Source organism: Argiope bruennichi, chromosome 1 (genome assembly GCF_947563725.1).
Source record: "Argiope bruennichi chromosome 1, qqArgBrue1.1, whole genome shotgun sequence".
NCBI lineage: Eukaryota > Metazoa > Arthropoda > Arachnida > Araneae > Araneidae > Argiope > Argiope bruennichi.
In genome coordinates, this window is record NC_079151.1 from 146,330,261 (window position 1) to 146,352,110 (window position 21,850).

Genomic DNA, 21,850 nt, shown 5'->3' on the forward strand with positions numbered 1-21,850 from the left:
TTAAAATATTACCAGAAAATGCTCGACGTGCACTTACTTCTATTTGGAGAGCTACTGGTTGGGGACTAATAGATATATCGGCAAGACAATTGTTCCATTCACATGTCAAACTCCACAATGCAATGGTTTATGCAAAACAAGGTAACTGCTACGAAATGGCCAGCCGTAGGTAATGGCCTAAACCCAATAAAGAATTTCTGAAGAATATTATTAGAGATATATATGTTAAATGGGCGTCAATTTGCGACAGTTCAAGATCTTAAAGCTGCAAATGGAACGAAATTGGTTTTCTCTAAAGCAAAGAATTTTTTAAAGCTTTAATTTTGAATATTCATGATCAAATTTTTGAAGTAATTAGGAAAAACAGCTAAAAAATGTGAACGTTAAAAGAAAAAAGGAGTTGTCTATAAACTTTTGCTTTGTTAAAATTTTAATTTTTATCACAAATTCTAAGTGATATTATTTTTGTATAGTATTATTGTCTTAATATTATCTATAATTAATGTTCAGTCAGTGCATGACAATTCCATAAATGACGAAGCAGGAGTTGAACTTTCATAGGCTTATTTTCACACATATATGGACACGGACATTTCTAAGCTACCACACAAACACATCACAACACAAAAGACGGGGGAGAGAGTATGTACATGTCGCCGCGTCGGTATCTCGAATACATCTGGTTAGGGGAACAAAATTTCCCCTTTTCTCCACCGGAGGGAGTCAAAACTCTAACAATTAAAAATAATTTTAAAAATTGTTACTCATATTTTTAGTTCCAAAATAAATAAAAAAAATCCACTTATCCAAAATTATGAACTTTTGGAACACACTGTGCAATGATCAAAAGTACAGATAATGTTGTTATAAAAATGATATCAGTTTATAGTTCATTATTTATTACAAAGTCTTTAGAATATTTTCCTTCGATTGCTGTGCATTCCTGCCGAATTTTTCAAGAAAAAGTTTTAAAATATATTGATGCATTAAAATTTTTTTTATTACATGAATAAACTACTACTACTACGAAATGCAGTTTTAACCTTGAAATTAAGAAACCAGTAACATATCTAATGAGTTTCTGGATCTGCATTTGTTGATTTTTCATATATTCTCGAATAGTGATAATGCTGTGAGAAGGTGAATCATCATGATGTAAAACTGGCAAGTTATCTCGCTCTAATTATTGTGAATATCGAACTAGTTCAATAATGTCTATAGTTGTTAAAGAACAATCATAAAGCATCCAATTCTCTGATCTGATTGACACGTTAATGATTAGATGAATGGTTGTCGATTTTCCACAAGAGCGATACTATTACGGATTCTATGTCTTCTTTAAACATTCTATACCTCCCAAATATTCATAATAACACCTGACCTAACCTAATAAGACGAAAATGACTCGAATCTACCATATTTAGAAAGATACAGAAATTACAAGAACATTCTAGAACAAACAAGAATTAACAGAAAATAAATCAATAACAAAACAATTTTCAGGCAATTTGCCTGCAGTCAGATACTTGCGAACTGTCGCTTTCAGCTCATAGTATTCTACCACTGAATCATTCAGGCTGCGCCAAATTGGAGCAAATTTACAATGGTGCCATTCATTTTCCGAAGTAGACAAAACGAGTGTTCGGTTTCTTGCCATTCATAACCTCATCACTGATGGCAATGACACCTATGTAATGCTTACTTATGGTGATTCATCTCCTGTATTTGTTTAGTTCTTAATCAATAATATTTACACTTGTTACAAGAAATCTTCAGAAAACATAAGTTTATATTTATTAAAAAAATAAAATTTATAAAATTAGTTGCAAATGAAATTGTCTTTATTCATAATGTAGAAAACCCTATTGACCATAACTCGATTAAAAGTACATATTGTACTATTGTATTGTATTTTATTGAAGAGCGGTAATTTTATAAGGGTTTCTTCAACCGTCTCTTACACAATAAAATATTTGAAATCTATAAAAGTTAAAGGGATCTAAATTTGAGAGTGAAAAATACATTAGCTACATGCGATTGGATAAATACAATAAGAGTGTGTGTGCAGATTCGAATCTTAGTGATTATCCATCAACACTCCAGCTAGCTTTCTATTGCCCATATACAATATGGGCAACCGAATATACTATCCGTAAGCGTAATTTATATCTATGTACATATATAAACTAATATTGGCAACAACCTTTAGTACCCATTTCGTCATGTCAAATAAAAGCCTTTGTTTTGTTTTTAAAGTGGTTCACACTTATTCCTGATCTTACCCGCAACAAATGATTAGAATGGAGTGTAAAATTTTCAGAGTGACGATACATAAAAGAAATTTGGTCAACATTTCTCATTAATTACTTTTTTTGAGTAGTTTCTGAAAGTGTGAAGAGACTTTTAGGATTGCACCACTTTTGTACAACTTTCAAAAATGTATGCATTCTGTTCAGATTCTTATTCAATCCATTATTTTTTACGAAGTTTTTTCTTTTATATATATGGAAATTATTTTTCGACATTATCTTAATTAAAAATTACTTTTATTTTATTTTGTGTACTTGATTTTTTTTTATTATGATGAATAACATTTTTTAAATTCAATACAGATCTTCAAGCAATGGCTATTCTGGCTCTATCATGCAAAGCTAACAGCACTGGCAGCTCGGATGCCTCTTTTACCTCAACTACTTCAAAGCTATACAAACAAGTTTCTGAAAATCTGAAAGGCTTCCAACTGCAGGACGGGAGCTTTGGAAATCTTCACACGACAGCTTTAATCACTCAAGTAAGAAACAGAAAATCCACAAGTATCTTGATATGTACACTTTTTTTGTTCTTTCTTTTTTTAAAATATATTTTTTGTAAAATAGAAACAATGAATCTTGCGAATACTAACCTCTTTTCCTTATTGTAGTTATATTAGTATTCAGGAAATTCTGTCATATTTGCCTACTAGTGGTAATGAAAAAGACCATTCATTTAGTAAAAATTACAGTTTCTGACGATAAAATGAGCGAATTGGTTTGTTTTTCCTCAGAAGACAAACGATACATTTTATTTCAAAAGGAACATAATTAGTTTTTCATTAAAGAGATACGTGCTTATGCCATTATGTCAATACTAATAATTAAAAAAAATTATAAGTTTTGAAACACTGACAACGCACTAAAATAAAAAAATAATAATTAAAAAAATGAAAACGTCACAGCATTAGATATAATATTACGCTTTGAGCCTATTTTGATGAATTATTTTTCTTATTTGAAACCCAAATTCTTTCCTTTTTATTAAACTCTATTTTTTTATTTATGTAAAGCTAAACAATAACTGGATGAATAAAAGTGTTAAAAGTTCATACCAACATATTCACATTAATAAATGAATTAAACATTAATGAGATCATTCTTTTTAAATAATTAGAAAGATGACTATTTGAATATGTTGATTAAAAAAAAGGATATATTTTAATTGGTCTTTCATAACATATTTATTAAGCAACTTGTTAGAAATTTTGGAAAATAGTTATCGTTTACATGAAAAGTGCTTTTTAAATATAGATAATAATGAAAAATAAGAATAAAAAAATTTCTTTGTATCTCACATATTCATCAGTCTTCTAAAAATTCTCCTCTATTAAGATCAAATAAAAAAGCCATAATGAATCCATAGAATAATCATACAAAATGAACATTAATTTTTTTCTCTTATTTATAAATTTATTCTTTGTTATAATTATTAAATTTATTATTAACTTTGTGTTATAAGTGAGTCTCAGTATTAAACCCAATCATTTGTTTTAGAATGCTAGATAACAAGAAATTTGTTTAAATAAACGAAACACATAGTTACACTTATTGATTAATAAAATCAATATTCATTCATTCATCGGCGTTCCTGGAATTACTATTATTATCAAATGCAAACATTATGGTATTTTTTTGATAAGGAATATAGTTATATAACCGTATAGATAAAGCATTTTTATCGTTGTAATTAATCAATATACGATAAAAAGTTTTGCTTCTAATTAGTTTAATTTGATTTAAGTTAATATTACAATTTTTTTAAATGCAGAAGACGGAAACTATAAAATTCTTTCGAAATTGGTGCCTTTGTTCGAGTTTATTAGCCTAATGAAAAATGGCACGGTAACATTATCTAGTTATTTAACACAGTACTCAAAGTATTAATAAAAAATTGTTTCCTTCCATAACAGACTTTTCTTTTTCACTGTTCTGAAAAAGAAAAAAAGTCACATTTTTTACGGATTCTGATAAAAAATTTTCGATAAAAAAAAAGTAGTTTCCAAGATTAAAACAGTCTTTTATTGTGAAAAGGACTCCGAAATATTAATCAATAGTTGTAATCCGGAAACGATCCCTGAGACGACATCTCCTGTACAAACTTTCACATTACACTAGCGGAATGATGTTGATACTCCATTGCAGATTTAGCTCCCGCCAAGCTCATATATGTGTCCGATTTCTGGCGAAATTATATCTCGAATCTAGAATAATTTGGTGCCGACGCCTTGATTTATTGTCCGATTACCACTCAGACCCAATAGTTTATTGAATTGGTCACATGAAAATTTCAGGATGGTATTTTCGAAGCAGTCGTTACCAATGTTAATGCTATTAGAAGTTTTGGATTTAATGTCTGAAATTGCTATTGTTTTTAATCCTTTTTCCAAATGTAAGAATCTTTTTTTCAATTCCTATTACTATCTCACATTCTCTCTCTCTCTCTGTATATATCTTGTTCAAATTTCCAATCGTTAATAAAATGCTTTTTATTCATCCGATCAAGTTGAAATACATTTTTTTTAAACTTGTAGTGGATGACACTTGATGTTAATACAGTTTTTTTTTTCAAATATTCATTAGTTGATTAAATTTGTCCAGTGATTTCTATTTGGCCGCCAAAGTCGCCTAATACATCGCCGTGTCGCCAAGCTCTATTTTGTCTCTTAATATTGTAATTCTGTCATATGTATATACATATTTATATTAATTGTAATTATTTAATAAAAAGTAACTAAAATAAAAAAAAAAATGTTGACCTAAGTTGGAATTGACTTAAAATTTTTTTTTATATATTACTTGTTAATGATGTAGTTTCAGACGTCAATATAAACATAAGAAAGCAAATAACTTAAAAATATTATTGATATATAATATTATAATAGTTATTGATATATAATATACAAATGAAAATTTTAGTCCGATGGTTTACTAGTCATAATCGATTTCACATTTTGACAGTCTGTGAAATAAATAAATAAATAAAATATCATTTTTCTTTAAAATATCATATGAGCATTACTTTTGAATGTAGTAAGCCTGAAAAATTTCCTGGCAATCTTCAAAAAGATCAAAAGAACTTATAAAGTGATCACTAATGCAAACTTCCTTGCTCTTATAAGAAACGATTTTTCGAGCTTTCTTCGCAATTTCCTCTGACACTGCGTTTCTAATTTTTCTCACTTGATCTCGATTTTTTTTTAAATAATTTATTCGCATCACAGGCTCTCATTTCTAGCGGGCTAGAAGGCAGCAAAGACTGGTCGTTGAACGCTACGATTCAATACTTGATGAAAGAGTTGGATTCTCCGTCTGTCGATTTCTTGTCAGTGTATTTGACTTTACCCATTTTAAACGGGAAAAGCCTCATGGATGTATACAAGGTGAACTGTTCTGCTAATCCCAGGAAGAACGATGAAGGTATGATATTCAGATTTTATTTTGTGTTATGATGATAGAACTAGTTTATGATTATCTGAATGCGACATTCAACAATTATTTGATTTCCTATTAGAAATACTAACTAACAATAACGTGTCTAATGTGATCACTTAAAATCTTTTAATATGCAAATTCTACAAAAGGAGAAGGTCTTTGTTACTTTTCTCCATAAACAATGGAACATTTTATAAATTCTTTACCAGTCGCTATAGAGACAGAACATTTATTTATGAATTTGTATTAGCATTAGTGGCATAGCGAAGTGGAGGGGCTATGGGGAATATACAGGGTGATCAAGAGATAACAGGAGGTGTTCGGAGCCATGTAACGTGTTATGTACTGGACGAAACATAACAAAATTTGGCCATCATACACATTATAGTATGTGATTTCGATTTATCAAAGAAAAAAAAATTAGTTCCGGAAAACGCCAATAGGGGAAATTTTGGAGCTGCGATCAAAAATTTTATTATATAGTTTGCTTATACGGGTACTTTGTGACATGACATAGAAGATAAAAGGAAGTGTTGCGGGAATTTATGTCATTCTGCGTTGTCACTACGTGGATGCGCCTTATTAATCAAGCTATTTTATCAGCGAGATGAAGATGCCAGTGCTGCCTTCGTGAATACCGGCGGTTAAAACAGTTACGCAGAAGACCGATGACCATAACTAACTTAGGAAGAATAGTTGAAAGATTTGAAACATTAATTCTTGGTGTGCGAGAATTCAAGCCAAGGACGTAAAGGTATCAAGCAGGGACAAGTTGAAGAAGGTGCAACTATCATTATGGATCAGGCGATAGCTAATAAGCAGGGTAACAGCAGTACACGTTCAATATCACGACAAACAGATATCCCGTTCTCGACGGTGCAGAAGATATTGCGTAAGATCCTGAAATTTTATCCATGTGAGATAACACCCAATGACTGATGACACTGATCTGAATTTTAGCAATTTCTGGTTGTGGGGTGTTCTGATACACTTTAAAGGCGTTGTGTATGAAGGACATGTTCCTGACATTGCTACTTTAAATGATCAAATATCGTTACATGCCAGACGAATAAATGCCGAATATGATATAGGCCACTATCGAAATCCTCGTGTACCACATACCTTATTGAAACATCAAGTTGGTGGTCATCTTGAGCCAAATTTGTAAGTTGCTATAATAAAAGTTTTCATTGGTATTTAGTGTGTTGCTATTTACTGTTTCCATTGGCAGTTATGTATTCTTTTTCCACACAATATGCGCTTGCAGCGCCAGGATTTCCCCTATCGGCGTTTTTTTGGTAATATTTTTTTTTTTTTTTTGATAAATCGAAATCGCATACTTTAATGTGTATGGTGGTCAAATTTTGTTATATTTCATCCAGTACATAACACACTACAAGGTTCCGAACACCACCTGTTATTTCTTGATCACCCTGTGCGTGCCTCAGGTGCTGATCTTAAAGAATGGCATAAAACAGTACCTTAGAGTGATTATACCACTTCTTTATAATAAATATAATGAGGGAGAGAAAAGAGTAACATCATCCCCCTGACGCCATAGATGTTTTTTAATCCCTTGTTGACGACTATGAGCAGAAAATATTCTGATATATGCTAAGCGCCACTTAAATTATCCGCGTCCCAGTTATGCAAGAATTTGGTACGCTGATTCATTGCGTCATCTCGCTACTTTGGTAGAGTGTTTTCTCTATCTATAATGGGTATGGTTCCTTAGAGGCCTGAGAAATGTCAATTTTTACTACTTTGTATGCGAAGTATAGAGAAAGTATTGTAATTATTTAAAAATTCGAATTCGAGATTTTAATGAATTTCCACATTTCAGAATTCCCTGAATCCGAAAAACACATTTTTTGGAAAATTGCTGTCTCTCCAAATAAACTCCTCTCTCTCTCTCTCTCTCAAAAAAAAAAACTTTTGAGTTAGGGTGACATTTGGTATACGGTCTTGATTCAAATTTGTAAATTTCTATCAAAATTCGGACAAAATCCGTTCTGAGAAAGTCTGCCGAATGTTCGACCAGGCTGTTCGAATATAAAATGATTCGATAACTACAAAACGAACAGAGCTAGAAGGATACATTTCGGTTCACAGATTAAACACTTATAGAGCAGACACCTACCAAAGTTTGAGCCAAATTCAACAAGGAATAAACCGTCTTTCTGTCTGTATTTTCAGAAATATGTAAACGCTATAAATCAAAAGCACAATGACATTAATATATCAAATCTCGTGTGGAATTCTGTGACTACAATATAGTTTTGTGTCAACTTATTGTTTCAATTGCTTTGGAAAAATGCATCTAAGGCACACATTCGATTTTCGGATACTTTTAACCGCCTGCCAGGAATGGATCGCCAAAACACTCATGAAGAATCCCACGATAAATTCAGTGAAAATGCTCCATTCACGCGAAAGGTTAATATTTCGTAATTATTGTACACCGGTGCCGTGTCTCCTAGAAGGTAATACCTTTATTAGAGAGTACGTGAGAAAATGTTGGAGAGATTACTCTCTCGGCAGACTATTGCATTAATCCTGCTTTCCCGTACACATTGAAGGCGTTGCCATGTTGGTCTCTAATTTAGTCATCTTGTATTTATTTAGTCACCTCATTTCTTCTTAAGAGAAATGTCTGTGTTTATCGATTTCCCATGGCCATGAGCTTTATTTGGATAAATATTATTATTACTGCTATGCTTGGAAGAATGCAAACAATTCTTTTTTATATAGAAGAAAGGAAATAACAGGTCTTTGCGTATACCCATCATTCATTCATTTGTGTATGGAACCGAATGAATTTCTCCTGCGCCATGAGAGCGCCCATGCGTGTAGTTCCGATAATTTCAATTAAATTCAACTATAATTTTCTCAGTAAAGATTGGGGAATAATTATTTTAATATCACGTTGAATCAGTGATACGACTCATCATAAAAGAAAAAGAAAATACAAACGTATCATTCACTTTGCAAATATAACGTATTTACATTTAGCTTGCATTTTTTTTAAAATTCTGCACCAGTTCTTTTTCTTGAAAAAGAAAAAAAATAAAAGATAATTGAATTTTAAAAAATTCTTTTTTCTGTGGTTAGAATGTTCTACCGTGTATAATTTAAATTTATTTTTTAAATTTACAGCAGAATCTTTCATAGTTTATTGAATCGCCCTGGACAATTTTAAATAATTGCGAGTCTCGGACTTGATGAAGTAATTCTTATTTGTTCTTTTGATTTCAAAATTTTAAAAGCTTCACTCTGTCTAAGATTTTTTGATACTTATAAGTAAAATCTTCAATAAGTAAAATATTGAAATGGCCAAACCTAAAAATGCTGCTCGAATTGTATCTCATCGTTCAAACTGAGGCTTCAATACTGAGAAGATTTTTTTTTTCTTGTTTATATATTATTATACTTCAAGTTCAAATTTTTCTGATTTAAGGTATCGAGAAAAATGCATTTCTTTTTCTTTACTAAGGACAATGTCTCGCAAAGAGTGAGAAAATACAGTATTTGTTTATTGATAACACTTTGAGAAAATATAAAAAATAGGTAAAATCTGTTTAATATTTGAAGTTCACAATGCTTCTTTAATGGTCATCCAATCGAGTCATTACTTGAACAAATTCTTTCTTAAATGCTACATTGTCATCTGACTTGGCAACTGCCTAGGGTCATTGGTCCGAGGAGAGTCACAAGTAGATCAATAAAAAAATGTCATTTTTTAAGTTATCAAATAAAAAATAGTAGTAAAAAATACAAATTTATTAATTATAAGAAATAAGGAATTCTGAATCATATAATATTAACATTATCAGGTAGAACTGATTGAGTTCCTCATCTTTTTCACTATGGTCACTTAGTTATAAAAGTATTTATAAATACTAAGCACTTGTCTAAATACAATGGCGTACAAACATGGATGCAACATATGCATGAGTCGTAGCAATTAATGAATAAATAAATAAAGTCTTGCATATTTCAGTAAAATTTCTAAAATAAAGAGATATCTTAAAATAAATCTTACTTCGTTGATTAGGATAAAAATATGTTGAAATGTGCAATCAAATCAACAAGTTTTATTAAAGACGGGGAGCCATAATTTGTATTGCCTAGAACCGCAAAATGCTTAAATCCCCCATTGGGTTATGTACTTAGAATTTTGCCATCATTAACGTCGGAGGGAGATCGGAGATGGATGGGGTGTTAAATTTTTTGGGGTGCCAGTTTTGAAAGACGATATTAAGAGAGAATATTTTTTCCATCATCACTTTTTTCTTCTTATTTTTATAAAAAAATATCATAAGTCGATGAAAAAGAAGTCTAAGAAATTACTTTTGAAAATGATTGAGAAATCCGTTCACCTTTGCCACTCCATTGATTAGATGGACTCACTTTTAATGAGTCCAGTTTCAAAACTGGATCTCTTTTCTTTCCTCCCGATCTATTGAGTTTCTACTTCCCAATTCAGTTCCACGGGGGGGGGGGCAACCCCCATAGTTGAGAATGAGAAGCTTCGGGTTTTGTGGTTGATTCTTGTCATCCTTGTGGGTATACGAAAGGATGTGGGTGGTTACCTCCCATCTATGAAGGAACGTACTTCCTTAGGGAAGGGTTGTAGCGTGGCCGGTGATGGCCCTTAGGAAGCAACCACAGTTCCCGCCAGTGTTGCTACAACGGCGGTTCGGTCATTCAAGGTTTTCTGTGTACCTTCGAGCTGGTCGGATTTCTTCCATTATTACTTCCCATTTCATAATATATTTCTCTCTTCTCAGTTTCGTATATAATATCCTTTCTGTCAGACCAATTTGATGGCTTATAAACTTTTACTGTACTTTTACTTTTGCTAACTTGACTATAAAAGTTTAAAAATTTTAAAAATCTACTTCACAGCTTACGTCATCTTCTAGTCTTTGAAATCGTTTGATGATTTCTGCGATTGACTTTAATAAAAAATCATGAGACAGATTTGCATTGGTCAATCCAAACTTCACGGTTCGTCGAATTAACCTAAATTTGCGACATTTTAGACATCTCGATGTGAAAACCCAAGACAGGAAATACGATGATGAGACCGGAAACGTTTGCTGACCACTCATACTACGATCTTAATCAATGAGTTTTCCGATATCGCATTAGAATACAAATTAGAAGCGATACTGATAAACAGTACACTCCCAATTGATCCGAATTGCTCGTGATTATCCGGCTTCCTTAAACCTTATCTAAAGATTTTAAAAACAAATATTTATGATTCTGACTTGAAAATTCGTACTATTATTATTAAATTATTGTCATAATTCCATTTATTATTGTGAAAATTATTGTGATAATTCCATTTATATAGTTAAAATGATTGTTAAAACAGAAAAACCTTACCCCAGCCCTGATCATCTGTACGATTTTATCAGTTTTTATTTTATATGAAAGCTCATGACCCGATAACATGTCATTAGTAGTCGCTGCCCCCCCCCCCACATTCCTATTTTCGAGTAAATTCGCATAAACACTGCTTCATTATGCATTCTGTATGAGCAAAATCTTGACAGAATCCCTCACTACAACCATTGTATCGATGTCACCAACTTGCATTTCATATGAAAGTTTATAATTCTTAGATAGGTTATCAAAAGTCACTTGCCCTTTCCATTGTATTTTCACAAGAATTCTCTACTCTACTTCAACGTACATTCTCTATAGAGAAAAATCTTTAAAGAATCCTTTAACAACAGGCACTGCGTTAATTTTATTTATTTTTATTTCATATGAAAGCTCCTGACCCCTTCATCACCGCTGGTCGCCTGCTTTTGCTGCATTCCCTTTTTCTGAGAGATATTGCAAAATAAAACTTTTAACAGAGTCCCACTTCAATAAAAGGACCGATTTCGCTAATTTATTTCTTCTCTTTGCAAGCACATAGCTAAGCAATGTGCAAAATGTTGTATGTTTATTGTGCAAGTATAATCAAAAATGAAATTTTATTTTGTTATGATTGGTCTTCAGTATTATTTGACATCACTAAATTATTGTCGTTAATACGGTTAGGTGAATAGAGAGCCACCGAAGGAATTATTCACCTGTTGGCCTTGTTTGCCTAATAGAAAACTTAATACAATTCTTACCCGATTAAGAATTGGCCGCACACGGCTCGACGTAATATTTGCTGCTGGGTGAACACGCACCCCGATGTACAGTATGTCATTGTCCTATGACGCTTCTTCACATTTTACTAGAATGTCTACAATTTAACAATGAACGCATTCGCTGCTTTCATTCTCCCCACATCAAATGAAAGGTATTCTTCATAAAGTTCCCCATCTCCATCTTTTGACCGTTTCAAAAATGATTGGCTTTTACTTTTCATGTGATTCTTAAATAACTTTTCGACTGTACCATGTTACTATTTTTAGTAGATTTTACAGATTTGACAAGTCCTGGAAAATAACTCAATTTAGACCCAAACTTTTAAAATAAGATTAACTCTCCTCATATGTTTGACGCAGTTTAATCAAAAATGGTTCTTGCGCCCATAAACTCCATCAAGCCTTTAAACCGAAGGAGCTAATGTTTAATTAAATTTAAATCTTAATTTTTTTGCTCATGAAATTGAAATGAAGGATTATTGTAGCTAAATAATTCTGGGAAAAATTTCAAAGACTTTTGTTTATGTCTTTACGCAAAATATCTTGGATCTATTAGTGTAAGCATTTCAGGAAACGTAAATAGCATTAAAAATAGTAACAATAATAAATTTTGAGTAGAAACGTCACCATCACTTTCCAAACGACGATTTTTATTGGACTTCATTTATATCGGACACCATTCTTTTTTTTTAATATGATATTGTGGATAGATTGTATGTAATTATACTTATAGGGTGAGGTTAAAACGGTGAATAAATGAGACACAGCAGCCTACTGAGATGTTTGATACTACCACGTGACATTTCTGCAATTCCTTACAGATCCCGTTTCAGCAGTGAATGAATTCCTTGGACCCAAAATGCGCGTGCAGTACACTTTATACATAGGGGATAAAAAGGATGTTGTACACACCATTTCGCTGAGAGTTCCAGAAAATTACACGGCTTTTCAAATCATGCAGTTGGCCGAAATTGAAGATCAGAAATACAAGTAATGTGTTCCCTTTTTTTAAATATCATTTCTGGTTATAAGAAATTTTCGGACTATAAAAGTATCCAAAAAATTCCATTTAAGAGAAATACGAAATTCATAATTAATTTGTATGCAACTGAAGATTAAATTCTTCTGAATTTCGTTCATAAACACAATGATATGAAGGATCATGCGGATTTATGATTGTTATTAACTGAAACTTATGTCATTATGCATTGTTGTTAGAAATGTTAAATAAGCTGTTATATGTATAATTTTTTGTTAAAAGCATTAAATTACGCCTATCAGATTTATGCATATGACTGTTGAATGCAACAGTCGAAAGGATTCAATGCAAGTATTTTTATTAGAGCAGGATACATACACAAACAATCGAAAACAACATTTATAGCACAGAATCATGGCTTCAATTCAGAGTTCACATTATATGAGAATAAACTAAAATGTAGCAGTCAATTATATAACAGTAATGTCATATATGCCAATACAGTGACGTCTTTTGCCGCTACTTCATATCAGTTCCCTGATGATGAACTTCATATCTATTCCCTTACCCGAAACAGGAATAAATGCTTTATCTTAAGGATTGCCATTCCTATTTTATGAATAATACAATATATATTTGAAGAGACAAAAGACACTTTGAATTTTTTAAACTTCACTTTATTCCATCCCGAGAGGCATAATTTATGTACACGCAAGAAGCGACGAGATACGTCAATCTACAGCACGAAACAAGAGCGAAAGAGAACGAAATATTTTCCCGATGATTATATACTATGAGATTCTGATAGATATATCTTTATACGTGTCGATTTAGGTAAGGGAAATATAGGTATCTTTTAAAAGAATTTGTTGAGATCGACAGATTTTTATCCCTTCATTCGGAGTGTGGGAACTTGCCGATTTAAGAGAGAGATTATAGAGCTGGGCCGCATTAATTAAATAAAAAAAGTGGAATTGGATTAGGAAATAAGAGAACATTTTAGAATGAAGTTAATAAGGGCTAAATGAAGATAAAAATTAGGAAATTCATTCGGGTTAAATTGGATTAAGATATATCAGTAGGAGAGAGAATAAGAATATATTTTTTATTTGCTTCCAACCTGTCACTCGCAATATTTCATTGAATTAAACATAATTAATATTATGGAATTCAAAAGTCCTTTTACAAGTTGCAAATTCTTGGGAAACTATAAATTTTAAAAATTGTTTGGTACAATTGATATTCTTATTATAATTAAATTAAATTTACAGACAAATAGAAGATTTAAGAAATTTCATGAACAAATATAAAAAAAACCTTTATTTAGGAGCACATTGCATTTACCTGTCTATTCTAAACAATCGTCTATTTGCTCGCATGTGACACCTACACTACGCATCCATCAATAAATGATTTAAAATAATAATTATAATCGTCACTATTGTTCGAATATTTATTATGCTTTAAGTAATTGAAATTTTGCTCACTAATGTTGAAACACGAGGAAGATTTTAGAGCAGATTTCGTGATAATTAATTAAGTAATTTTTTTATTAATAAAAGATTTTTATTCCGATCTCCAGTAATAGTTAATCATGAAAAAACGCATGATCTGTGTTAAAAGCGATGCACTGATGTTAAGAAATGGCTGCAAAGGGATTTTTTAAAAGATATCCCCCACGCAATCTTTGTTTGCAATAACGTTCAAGCATACTTAAGTGTCGACAGCTGTTTTCAGAACATTTTTACTGCAGCCATAGAAAGTCAGGTGCCATTCGGCATATCGAAGCTCTGCTTTGGACAAACAGATTTCAGATCCTATCGCTTTAGTCTTCGTTTCATTTGGGACTACACTGAATCATTTGGCACCTATGAAAAATTTATTTGGATAAGTTGAAATAATGTATTTGTGTAATAGATTTGAGTATGTTACAACCTATTGCATTTTTTTTATATTTAAGTGGACAGAATTACAGATTTATATATAAAATTGCATATTTAAATCTGCATTTAAGTTCAAAGTAAATTTAAAAGACAAAAATGACCGTGTTTCGTTAAGTAACTCGAGTGTCCTTTATTTTGTCATATGGATGGAAATAACGAAAAGCTCATAATATAGGATGTGCTATCTAATGAGTCAGCTAATAAATTCGTGCATCAAGGGATTTAGAAGGAAATCCATTTTCCAGTTTTCCTTCGTTGAATTTTTAATAGTTTGACAGGATATTCTGATAATAATTTAAATTGTAAAATATTGAAAACGCTTTAAAATGAATCGTAAACGAATAAGCATTTCTTCTTATTAAAAAACAACAACAGCGACACGTTCAGAGAAATATATGCATTCATTTAATTTCATATTTTGAAGCATTCCGCTTGTGCAGTAACTAATACATTCTCATGGATCTTTTCCTCCAGATTTGAGTGGAAAGTAATGTTTGGAAAGATGTATGTGCACAAGATAGCAAACATCTCAAATGATCCAGAAACAGGGAAATTCTGGTTGCTGTATGTGGGCTCAAACAATGAAACGGAGACTTTGACGCATTTCGCTACCGGTAAGTGATATTCAGGTTTTAGAAGAATTTTTGATTGCGTCGTTTCGACTCAATAACACAGGTCGACTCAGAACTCATAATACAGGCTTCGAGTGAAGACAGAGCACAAGCAACAAGATATTTAAAAATTTAGTTAGGATTGTAGAAGCACTCTACAGAAGCAGACACGACATATTTAATCACAGCATTATTGACAGCACTTGCACAAAATTGCGGTAATGCAAGTTTGATAATATTGATTGTGACTGGCGTCATTTCGGAAGTCCGCATCGTTTCTCGTACACGTGCAAAGGCCGTGGTGACCTGGTCTCGGCTTTGGAACTGGAGGGATTTCAGTTTCGAGACCCATTTCCATCGAAGAACTGTCGTATAAATGGGTCTAGTGAACGTTAAATCCATAGGGGCCAAACGTCCACCCGTTGGTGTGATGTGGAAGCTTGAAGAGGAGGTTGCCAGCTCAGGTGTCGTCCTCGTCATCTGACCGCGGTTTAAAATGACGAGGTCCATCCCAAAATAGCCCTAGTCTTGCTTTAAAATGGGACGTTAATATAACTAAACCTAAACCCTTCATGATCTCTCATGCGAACCCTGACGACGGGGGGGGGTGTGCTTATCCAGGGTTGAATTATTAAACAGACAAAGTAGGAAGCAGGGGAATATTCTCGTTTTGCGCTTTCATTTAATTTACAAATACCACCTTGGCGATCTTACTCAAATTATCATCAAGAATTTAAATTTCAGAATGTTATTTTGCATATTTTCAAATGTGATTACAGATTAATATTTGGCTAAATGTTTCACATTTCAGAGACTGATTCACAACTCAAGCACTCTGGGAAAATTTGTACCCTACTCGTAAAAATTAGAGGATTTTTCAAAACGAATATAAAGCGATAAAAAATTATTTTTTTAATTAAATAAGGACATTAGAAAAGAAACAACATGATGTAATGCTAATCATCTTATTTAATAAAAAATTAATAAATATACAGAATCAAATGCAACTTATTGCAACAATGCCTTCTAAATATAGAATTCGTGTGAATTGAGAATGCGGCATTAATCTAGTATGTAGCACCTGAAAGCTGAATAAGTTTGAGAAAAATCTTATAATAATTAACTTTTTCGAAGTCTTTCCTAAGAAAGAAATTATAGCTATTATTCATTAAATTTATAAATTAAATTTAAATGAAATGAATGAAAATATATTTAATCTAAGACTGTTTTTTCTATTTTCAGGTCCTGATAATGTTGTTATGAAAGATGAGCAGGAGTTGATTTTCTGGTTTAAAACTGCAAACATCTGAGCTCGGCGGAGTGCACACTGTTGTAGAAACAAGATAAAATGTCTCATGCTATTCATACAACGTTTAAAAAATTCTTTGAATGCTATTTTTCATTGTCTCATTATCTGATTTTTCTAAACAATTTTGAAATAAAATTTTGCGATAACATTTATATCGAGGTTTTTTAGCATTCCTAAATGAATTAATTGGTTTATTTAAGAGGCGATTCATTCTTAAGTTGTTTTTTTTTTTAAAGTTTACAATCGTCTCTCAAAAATTATCTAAGGAGCTTTCATTAAAAATTTTTACTTATATTGTATATTACTATAAATAAATATACAGTATACTCCTGAGTATACGGTTCACGATTATCCGGCCTAGTTTTCTTTTATCGTAATTAAGTTACAGTAATAGTATTTTTATCGTATTAATCGTTCATTTATCGTAATTAAGTTATCGTAATTACAGAATTTATGTTAAAATGTGAAAAGTTTATAAATTTAACTTACTTTTTCTCTAATAAATTCTTGATATGTGCAGTGCATTATATAAGCACGCATAAACTACCAGTACAGAGCCTTCTATTTTAACTCGACACGTTACCGGCAACTGCTTCTATGTTTCACCGGGCCGCCTTCACATTCTACGGGGCTTTAGAAAAATGGAGGGCTTAGTTCTCAATAAGAAGTGAGAAAATATATATTATAACAGTGAGTTTTCGTTTAAAAACTTTGTCTTCTGATATTGGGAGACAAAGAGATGAGTTCGTAGAATTCCGGCCTATCCGGGCTGCCCTTCCGCCGTATGATGCCGGATACTGGGGAGTGTACTGCACATTAAACAGCTACTATCACACATACATATATTTACTGTCACTATGTGTCAACCTTAAAATCCATCCGATCTGAATTAAAAGTGTTAGCTTTGAAATTAAAAATGAATTGAAATGCCTTCAAACATTAATCCAATTCAATTTAAAATTGGAAGTTCATTTTGACCATCATTTAAAAAAATGAGTAACGAATGACGCTTGTCAGAAAAAATATCTCCAGCGAGGTTTGAAAAAGGAGATGGTTATAGATACGATTTAATTTTTAACAAATTATCGAAAACAACCAAATGTGAATAATCTGTCAAATATCTTTTGCAAAGTTTGAATCTCTTACCCACTGGGTATCTTTTGAAAATGTGCTTCGATTTCCTAATGTGGAATTTATAATGACAGACCTTGTACAAAAGCACATGTCCGACTCATTATTTCCTTCATTGCAGCTCATTTGAAAGATAAAATTTCGTCGGTTCCCACCTTGAGCCAATTATAAGGTTTGTAACTTCTAATTTTTCCGAAAACTGATTATACGTTTCGTCCATTCTCCTTCAGTGGCAGTATAAAATTATACTGTTCAGTTAATAATTTATAAATAATGTGGAGATCACAAAAGAATGCACTTAGGTTCCCAATGGGTCCAATCGGCTGACCAACTCTGACTGACTCTCAGTTCAGTTCAGTGACGTTACTAAAGTAACATGTAAGTAGAACAAATGCCCGGCATGCATTTCCAGTGGGTGCAAAATCGAGTTAAAAAAATTCAAAAGCTATTCTTTTTCTTACTTTCTAGCGTGTAAAGTATGCAACATACATATTGCAATTCTCGAGAGTTTGACACATTTCCCCATTTTAGATCTTCTACAGATAATTTTTTTTTTAACATTCTTAAAATGCAGTCGGCTTAACACAATAACTTATACTCGATAAATAAGACTTAGTTAACGCCAAAATTGCAGCTATTGATTCATTTTTTACCGAAATTCTATTGCTGCATGCATTTTATTAACGTATTTTTGCATATATTTTATCTTGCATTTTACCGAAATTGTAGTAGTGTATACGTTTTACTAAAATGTTTTTGAATATATTTTATCTTGCATTTTACCAAAATTCAAGTATTGCATAAAATTTTGTTTCCGAATCGAAAAAAAATGCTTAAATGGCTGTCTTCATTGTACTACGAAGCGTATAATATTCCATATTGTGTAAATATATCAGAAGTCGAAAGGCGAGCACTCCTTTGAGAACCCGCACTATTATAATTATTCATGCCACTGTAACTTTGCATGAATGGACTCAATTGCACAATTGTAGGAAGCTTTAAGAATGAATGTTATGGGGAGAAGGTTTCATGGCCTCTGAAGGGTAGTTTTACTTTCGAGAATTTATTCTGAATTGTTTGGAAAAATTATTATTCCAAAGAGATAAAAATATCCTTATTCCATTTTAGCAACCAATTTTATTCTGTAGGATTTTTATAATTAATATTAATACAACTATAGTTTTTTTTTTTATTAATGTAAATTTTAAAACTATTCCTGTTTTTAAATACAACTTTTTATACCATCTTTCTTTATAAAAAAAATGTAATGATTCAATTTGATGCACGTTTTTTTAAAAGATACGTAAAGTATTTTTTTAAATACTTGAAAAGATGTAGTGATAATATAAAAAAAAACCTTCATCGGAGTTAAGGTATTCGTAGAATTAAAATAGCACCTACGTATCAAAAAAAAGAAAAAAAGGACAGGTTAAAATGGTGGCATTTAGTAAATGGCGTAGACTTTCTCATAATCATCATAGTGATTATGAGACATCACTGCGATTCGCCCGAAGAGACACGGAAAAATTTGAATGACCGGACCGCCGCGACTGCAACTCTGGCAGGAGCAGTGGTTAAGTCCTAAGGGCCATCACTGGACACGGTACAACCCTTCCCTTAGGGAAGTACAACCTGTCATCGATAGGAGGTAGCCACCCCCACCCTTTCGTATACCCATAAGGGTGGCGAGAACCAATCACCATCCCGAAAGCTTCTCATCCTCAATTACAAGGTACCCCCCCCCCCACGCGGGACTTTCTCATAAAAATTTTTTTAGTAATTTTCTCAGTCTGTAGAAAACTGTATAATACTGTCACGTAGAACTATAGTATAGAACTCAATGACACACACAAGGGGTAGAGCTAAACCAATTTATTAACTGAACTCAGAACACAGTAACTGACAAATCTTCTGCTTTTATACTAGCAGAGAAAGTTCCAGAATACTTTTCTGGAGACAGTAAGAAAAGTCCAGAATACTTGTCTAGTAAACTAAAGAAATGGCCAGTATCTTCTGGAACATGAAATAAAGGAAAACATAAAATCAAGTATTTACATATACTATTAATCGCATTGTCTGTACGGGATTTGAACCCAGGTCTCTTGATCATGAGACCAGTGCTATGACCATTCGGTCATTGAGATTCGACTGTCTTTCTTCAATGCGGCATTGCTCCCTCCTTCGAAGAACAGCGCCTCGATGTTATGACATTTCATCGTGTGGCTGTAGTTCTCGATCGAGTCACAAGGCCAGTATAAGTTGTCGTGTCTTCACAATGAGTAGTCTCTTGAGAAATGTCTCTTTCCGGAACCTCCATTATTTTACAAGAATGTTGGTCGTCTTGTTCTTCTGGGTCATGGTATGGCTTCATGCGTAAAACGTGGACAACTTCCTTTGGTTTCCGCCTTCTAGAATTAGGATCGAAATCGGCTACTTCATAAGTGACGTCAGACAACCGCCTCAAAACTTGATAAGGGCCGAAGTACCTCTTGAGGAGTTTTTCAGAAAGCCCTTTTTTATGAACTGGAATAAAAATCCACACCAAATCCCCTGATTCGTATGCCACCATCCGATGTTTGGAGTCATAATTGCCGGCGATCTTTCTGCTGAGCCTCGAGAGTTCGTGTACGAGCTAATTGCCTCGATTCTTCTGCCTTATTAATCAGATGGCTAACGTAATCGTCTTCTTGGCTAAACTCCTTGGGGCAGAGAGGAAACATCGTACCCAACGGCGTTTCAGCTTCTCGTCCATGTAGTAAGTACAAGGGCGTAAAACCTGTCGTGTCTTGCTTGGCAGAGTTATAGGCGAATGTGACGAATGGCAATATCTGGTCCCAGTTCTTCTGTTCGACATCAACATACATAGAAAGCATATCTGCTAGCGTTTTGTTGAACCGCTATGTGAGGCCATTTGTTTGCGGATGATAGGCTGTAGTCATTCGATGAGTGATATTCCACAGTCTATTAATATCGGACACCAGCTTGGACTGGAATACTTGTCCACGGTCTGTAATGATAACTCGTGGAGCTCCATGTTTCAGGATTATGTCCTCTAGTAGGAATTTGGCTATTTGTGTAGCTTCCACCGTAGGTAAAGCTCTGGTGACTGCGTACCGTGTCAAATAATCGGTGCATACTACAATCCATTTGTTGCCGTCGTCAGATTTTGGAAATCGTCCTAGAAGGTCGATTCCGATGCGATGGAAAGGAGCAGCAGCAGGTGGAATAGGCACGAGACGACCTGGTGGCTTCTGAGGAATAGATTTTCTCCTTTGACATTCTCGGCAGTGCATCACATATCTTCGAACATTTCTGTACAAACCTGACAAATGAAATCGCTTTCTTATTCTGTCATATGTCCTGGTGAATCCTAGATGTCCAGGGTCGTCATGAAGAGATTTTAGAATACTGAGCCGTAAATGCTTCGGGATCACTGGTAGGAATTTCCTCCCGGACGTATCAAAATTCTTCTTGTAGAGGACTCCTTCGACTAATTCAAAGTTTCCCAGCCTACTTGTTTTGGTACTTTGTTGGTCTCTTATTATTTTGGCCAATACCGGATCTTTCATCTGTTCTTCTGAGAGATTAGTGAATAAAGTGGCACCTATGGAGTCCCCATACCATGAAACAAAGACTTTTAATGGGTTTCTGGACAGACTATCAGCATCTTTGGGTTTCCTTCCACTTTTGTACACCACTGATACGTCGTATTCTTGGAGTCGCAGCGCCCATCTAGCGAGTCTTCCAGAGGGATCCTTTAGTTCTGTCAGCCAACACAGGGAATGATGGTCAGTGACGATCTTGAAATCCTTTCCAAAGAGATATGGCCGAAACTTAGTTATAGCCCATATGGCCGCAAGACATTCTCTTTCAGTTGTGGAATAGTTTTTCTCAGCCTTCGTCAGAGTGCTCGAGGCATAAGCTATTACTTTTTCCTTCCCATCTTGGATTTGGACTAATACTGCGCGATTCCGT

At 33.2% G+C, this 21,850-nt stretch overlaps 1 protein-coding gene across 1 annotated transcript in view; it reads left to right on the forward strand.

Moving 5' to 3' along the window:
* Window positions 1-16,896, forward strand: part of LOC129965925 (uncharacterized) — a 39,740-nt gene extending 22,844 nt beyond the window's left edge. Inside the window, exons 7-11 of the mRNA XM_056080216.1 lie at window positions 2,613-2,791; window positions 5,534-5,729; window positions 12,724-12,892; window positions 15,299-15,438; window positions 16,678-16,896. Coding sequence (XP_055936191.1) covers window positions 2,613-2,791; window positions 5,534-5,729; window positions 12,724-12,892; window positions 15,299-15,438; window positions 16,678-16,745 — 752 coding nt within the window. The 3' untranslated portion in view covers window positions 16,746-16,896. The remainder of the gene's footprint in view (window positions 1-2,612; window positions 2,792-5,533; window positions 5,730-12,723; window positions 12,893-15,298; window positions 15,439-16,677) is intronic.
* The last annotated feature ends 4,954 nt before the right edge of the window (window positions 16,897-21,850 follow it).